This window comes from Peromyscus eremicus, chromosome 5 (assembly GCF_949786415.1).
Source record: "Peromyscus eremicus chromosome 5, PerEre_H2_v1, whole genome shotgun sequence".
In the NCBI taxonomy this organism is placed as follows: domain Eukaryota; kingdom Metazoa; phylum Chordata; class Mammalia; order Rodentia; family Cricetidae; genus Peromyscus; species Peromyscus eremicus.
The window spans coordinates 90,884,492-90,890,491 of NC_081420.1; the positions used below are offsets into that span (position 1 = coordinate 90,884,492).

The following is a 6,000-nucleotide window of genomic DNA, read 5'->3' on the forward strand; positions in this document are numbered from 1 at the left end:
TTGTTATCATCATCATCAATACCATCATCATCAGCATTCTCATCATCAATACCATCATCATCAATATCATCATCATCAATACCATCATCATCATCAATATCATCATCATCAATACCATCATCATCCTCATCCTCATCACCATCGTCATCAGCATTCTCAGCATCATCATCAGCATCCTCATCACCATTTTCAGCATTCTCAGCATCATTGTTATCGTCATCACTCTCAGTCTTCTCATCCCCTTCATCATCATGATCACCGCCATCACCAACAGCATCACCTTCATCCTGGTCACCACTGTTGTCACCATTACTACATCCCCATCACTCCACCATCACCAATGTCATCATCACTCCTGACACCATGATCATTCTTCTGTTTTAACTGAGTTGCTAACTTATTTTGCTTGTTTGTGTTTTTGAGGCAGCTCTCTACATAGCCCTGGCTGTCCTGGAACTCACTCTGAAGACCAGGCTGGATCTGAACTCACACAGAGATCTGCCCGCCTCTACCTCCCAAATACTGGATTAAAGGCATCACCACCACATCTAGCATATTTTATTTATGAGTATTGGGGGGGAGTAGAAGGAGAGAGAGACACAGAGATACACACACACACACACACACACACACACACACACACACAGGTGGGGGGGTGGGCAGACAGACAGACAGAGCAGGCACAAACATGCCACAGCATGTGTGGAGACCATAGGACAGTTTTAGGAGTTGGTTCTCTCCTTCCACCTTCCCCACATTTACATGGGTTCTGGGAACCCACTCAGGTGACCAGGCTTGCCTAGAAATTACTTTTACCCACTGAGCCATCTTATTGGTACATCTACTACTATCATTCTTATCACCATCATCACCAACAAGAATAACAACATGCTCCTCGATATGACCACCACCATCATCACCTGACTGGATGGGGAACTGGAATTACTCCCAGACCTATTTCAGGACATGTTGACCTCGGATATCACAGTAAATATAACCCTGTGTCTGGATGGACTCCAACCATGCTGGTATCTGAGAGGGCTTTCCCGTTGTTCCCACAGGGGGATCAGTTTCAGTGAGACAGCAGCAACTGATGCTGTGCTTGGTTACATCATTGCCTTCCTGGTCCTGCTGTCCACAGTGAAGCTTTGGCACCTGCTCCGCTTGAATCCCAAAATGAACATGATCACATCAGCACTACGCCGGGCCTGGGGTGACATTTCAGGCTTTGTCACCGTCATCCTTATTATGCTCCTGGCTTATTCCATTGCAGTGAGTGCCTCCTTTGGGAAAACCTCAGGGCAGGTCTTGATGGAAGTAAGGCTACTTGGTACTGTGAAGGGGACAGTCAGGGTTAGTGGGGGACTGGGATTCCAAAGGAAAATACAGTGCTTGTCAATCCAGGATCTCTTAGCTGAGACCTTAGGAAATTTCCACCTCCAAGAACAAAGACAAGACCTCAGTAGAACAGGAGTGAGGCAGCATAAGGTCCGAGACCAGGAGGACCCAGTGGCCTCTCGTGATGGGCTGCTTTCTGCAGCTGGCCCTGCAGCCAATTCTGATACCCCAATTGCTTAGAAGCCTCATGGCTACTTTCCAGGTATGAACAGTGAGCACCTACTGTGCTCATGAATGAATTGGCCCACCCTCTCCTTGAGCTAGGGCAGAGGTGGAGAGGTCAGGGTGCAGACCTAAATACTTGGACTCAGGAGTGCCAATATTGTTTCGTTCAGCTGCTTAACACTACATGTTGACAGTTAACATGTTTGTCACTAGAAAAAAAAAAAGGCCAACAACCAACCATGACCAACACTGACCCTTCAACTCTTATTATCAAGTACTAAGAAAAAGGCTTCTGCCCTCTTCCTGCTCTCTATCCAAATGCACATTCCAACCCTGAGGCACAATAGGTCCATGATTTTCCAACACAGTCCTGGGTAGCCATTTGTCTTTGACCTTTAGCCCTGCTTTGGTCATCTCTCACCCCAGCTTTGTCCAGTCTCACAACCCCCAGCACTCACAGATCATATGTACCAGCAGCCCATGTGTCCTTGTCTGCATACCATTTTAGTCCTTCACCCCCTCTGTATATCCCAGTCAAGATCTCAGGCAGCAGGACTAGGGGAGGGGCTTTGCACTTTCTTTCCCTGTTCATGAAGACTCTTTCCGTGACAGTCGAACTTAATATTTGGTTGGAAACTCCGTTCCTACAAAACCCTCTTTGATGCAGCCGAGACAATGATCAGCCTGCAGCTGGGGATCTTCAACTATGAAGAGGTAATGGGAGAGGGGGACGGAAGTGGGCGTGGCTACTGCGATCTGTGCAGAATCTGTGTTAAAATCACTCCCTGCCCACCTTCCCCTGTACTACCCCGGGTGCAGTGCAGAGCCTGGCAAGCACGGAGCTTCTCTAGACCAATACAACTGTTTTCCCTCCTTTAGACAGCCCACTCTGGGGGCTTCTGCTTACAGAAGAACACCAGACCCTGGGGAGTGCCATGTTGGGTTGCAGAAATTCCCGACCCTAGCTAGAAATGGTGCCTGTTTTTAGAGGAAGCAGTGATGGGCAGCGGTGCAGCTGATACCCCTTCTGGGCCAGCTCTGGGGAGCCCAGTCCACGCTTCCAGCCCCAGGCACAGGGCATCTTCCTGACTCTACTCAGCTCAAAGGACCTGATTGACTGCTGAGGGGTTCTCAGGGGGATAGTGGCTACAGGAGATGGGAAAGATGGGCTTTCTTCCTGGCAGGTCCTGGACTACAGCCCAGTTCTTGGCTCCTTCCTCATTGGCTCCTGCATAGTTTTTATGACATTTGTGGTACTGAATCTGTTTATCTCTGTCATTCTGGTGGCCTTCAGTGAGGAGCAAAAATATGATCAGGTGAATCACTCTTTTTTCACTTATTCCTCATATAAATGGGATCACATATGAATGTGCTTTTGCCTCTGGCTGCTTCCTCTTAGGACAGTTATTTTATTTACTACTTATTCCTTTATCTATCTATTTATTTATTTATTTATTTATTTATTTATTTAGTGTGTGTGTGTGTGTGTGTGTGTGTGTGTGTGCCTGTGTGCCTGTGTGTTTGTATGTGTGCTACTACCTGCTTAGAGTTCCTGTGAAGGCCAGAACTGGAATTCCCTGGAACTGGAGTTACAGATGGTTATGAGCTGCCCAGTGTGGGTGCTAGCAATGGAACCTGGGTCTTCAGCAAGAAGAGCACGTGCTTTTAACTGCCATCTCTCCAGCCTGAGGACACTATTTTTTAGGCTTATCCATGTTGTGGTAGCTATCAGTAACTCACTCTTTTTTTTTAAAAAAGTAGATCAGGCTGGCCTTGTAACACACAGACCAACCAGCCTATGCCTCCTAGGTGATGGAATCTAAGATGTGTGCCGCCACACTGGGCCTACATAATCTTTTGCAACTAAATATTGCCTATGTTTTCACTGTCTAAGAAGCTTTTTTGAGAGGGGTTAGCAGCTGTTATGAATTGAAATTTTGTCCTCTAAAAAATGGTCATTTGGTCAAAATGCCAAGTCCTACTACTTCCATATATGACCATATTGGAGAGTAGTCGGTGTTGATGTAATTGGTGTTGCTCTGGATCCCTAATCCAATAGGACAGCTTTGTTGATATATGTACAGTTTTGCTGTTTGTTTGTTTGTTTTAGGCAAGATCTCATGGATCTCAGTCTGGCCTTGAACTCCTGATCTTCCTGCCTCTGCCTCCCAAGTGCTGGGATTATAGACATGTTCCACCATGTCTATGTGGCTCTACCTACAGCCTTTAAGTATGGCCTGCCAAGCGAGTTCCAGGAAAGGCACAAAGCTACACAGAGAAACCCTGTCTCCGGGGGTGGGGGGGGGGAGGAGTATGGCCTGCCGTTCTTATGTCCTACAATTTGTTTTTGCTTTGCTTTATTTCTTTATGAATGAGACAGGATTTTGATATGCAGCTCAGGCTGGATTTTGTTTTAGCCTCTAAAGGATGAGGTTACAGGTGTATGTGTCACTATGCCTTTTTCTTTAGTTTAGAGCCCTGTCTACATATCTTTCTATCTATCTACTTAGCTACCTAGCTGCCTATCACCTACCTACCTACCTATCATCCATCTATCGTCTATGGTTAAGTATGGGAAAGGTATAGTGAGAAACGCCTGTTCAGTTTTTCATGCCCCAGATATCCCAATCCCTCCCATGCTGGGCTAGACTGAGAGGTCAGCAGAGGAGGCAGAAATGAAATGGTAACACGGGAAAAGCCCCACTGCAGGGCTGAGTGAGGTGGGTGACAGTCATCTCTGAAAGGTGTCCGGTGCTTAAATTCAGGTGCAGTAACCAGCCAAGGTTTCTCTGTCCAGTTTGGGATGGAAAGCCCTGCCAGGAAAACCCAGACATGCTCAACACAGAGGAAGAGGGCCCACTGGAGACAACATGAAGAACACCCCCTACCCCCACCCACCCCAGTAGATGTAGAGTCCCAGAAGTATATCATCCCAACCCTAGGACAACCTAGTGACTTTAGGCTTGGAAACAACAGGCTGCTTCTGTTTGTTTGTGGTGTTGAAGATAAAACCCAGAGCCTTGAGCTTATTAGCCACATATTCTACCAGCAAGCCGTAGCCTCAGCCCGGGACTGACAGGGACAGTAAAATCTTGGGATGGTTCCAGATATATCTCTTGGTTCTTTTTTCTTGCAGCTGTCAGAGGAAGGAGAAATTGCGGAATTGCTCCTGATGAAAATCCTCGGCTTTTTGGGTGTCAGATATAAAAGGGAAGAGCCTCAGAGCAGCAATGAGCAGCCAGAGCCATCCTCCCAGGCTCTCTCCCCTCAACCAGCACGAACTTTGCCCCGGATTTAAACTGTATAACCACATGTGGGAGAAGGCCAGAGCGTCCAGCCTGCACTTGCCAGTAGTGACTCTGGAGTCTCACCGGAGGACTGGCTTTGCTTTCTATAGAGGAGTTCTGGAACTCCGGTAGTAAAATAGTCACAATACATACATTTATAATAGTGTCACCGTGTGAGAGCCTGCTTGTTCAAATGTATTTCCTCCTAGAAATAAAACACACATGTGTGGAAAAGAATATTCTCTACGGAACGATTAATTCACCAGTTTGATCATTGACCGTTGCCTTTGAATGATTCCCAAAACTTCTCCAAATGCTAATAGGTGTCCTGTTAGCTTTCTGGGACCAAGAATGACAAATTGAGCGACTTAAAAATCAGGAAGAGTGCCGGGCGGTGGTGGTACACGCCTTTAATCCCAGCATTTGGGAGGCAGAGGCAGATGGATCTTTGTAAATTCGTGGCCAGCCTGGTCTACTGAGTGAGTTTCAGAACAGCCAGGAACCTTGTCTCAGAAAACCAAAAACCAAGCCAAAACAAACAAACAAAAGCCACAAACCAGGAGGAGCACTATTACTCTCTAGGGCTTTGTTTTGTTTTGTTTTCTTGAGATAAGATTTCTCTGTATAACCCTGGATGTCCCGGAACTCTCTTTGTAGATCAGGCTGACCTTGAACTCAGAGATCAGCCTGCCTCTGCCTCCAAATGCTGGGATCAAAGTTGTGCACCACCACATCCAGCTCCTCTGGGGTCCCCCACCACACACAGGGTTTCTTTGTGTAGCTTTGTGCCTTTCCTGGAACTCTCTCGGTAGCCCAGGCTGGCCTCGAACTCACAGAGATCCACCTGTCTCTGTCTCCTGAGTGCTGGAATTAAAGGCATGTGCCACCACCGCCCGGCCTAGGGGTCTTGATTGGTTTTGTTTTCACTGCTAAATAATTAAGAAGCAGGAAACAGTCTCTACAGGTGGCATCTGAGAACTCTTGGACACAGTAAACAGGAGCAAACAGAAATCAGCAGTTGAAGAAAGGCTTTTTATTGGGGTTGGGGATGGGGACACAGGCATGCAGCAAATGCACAGGGAAAAAAAAAGACCCTTTGTAAAGCAGAGGGGGGGGATTCCAGTCTCTTCTGGAGGGCTGCTTATTGTTG

The 6,000-nt window shown here is 47.0% G+C and overlaps 1 protein-coding gene across 1 annotated transcript in view; it reads left to right on the plus strand.

The window, feature by feature from the left end:
• LOC131911091 (polycystin-1-like protein 2) overlaps positions 1 to 4,984 on the plus strand; it is an 87,543-nt gene extending 82,559 nt beyond the window's left edge. The window contains exons 38-41 of the mRNA XM_059263053.1: positions 1,062 to 1,272; positions 2,176 to 2,277; positions 2,748 to 2,879; positions 4,700 to 4,984. Coding sequence (XP_059119036.1) covers positions 1,062 to 1,272; positions 2,176 to 2,277; positions 2,748 to 2,879; positions 4,700 to 4,861 — 607 coding nt within the window. The 3' untranslated portion in view covers positions 4,862 to 4,984. The remainder of the gene's footprint in view (positions 1 to 1,061; positions 1,273 to 2,175; positions 2,278 to 2,747; positions 2,880 to 4,699) is intronic.
• Positions 4,985 to 6,000: the final 1,016 nt, after the last annotated feature.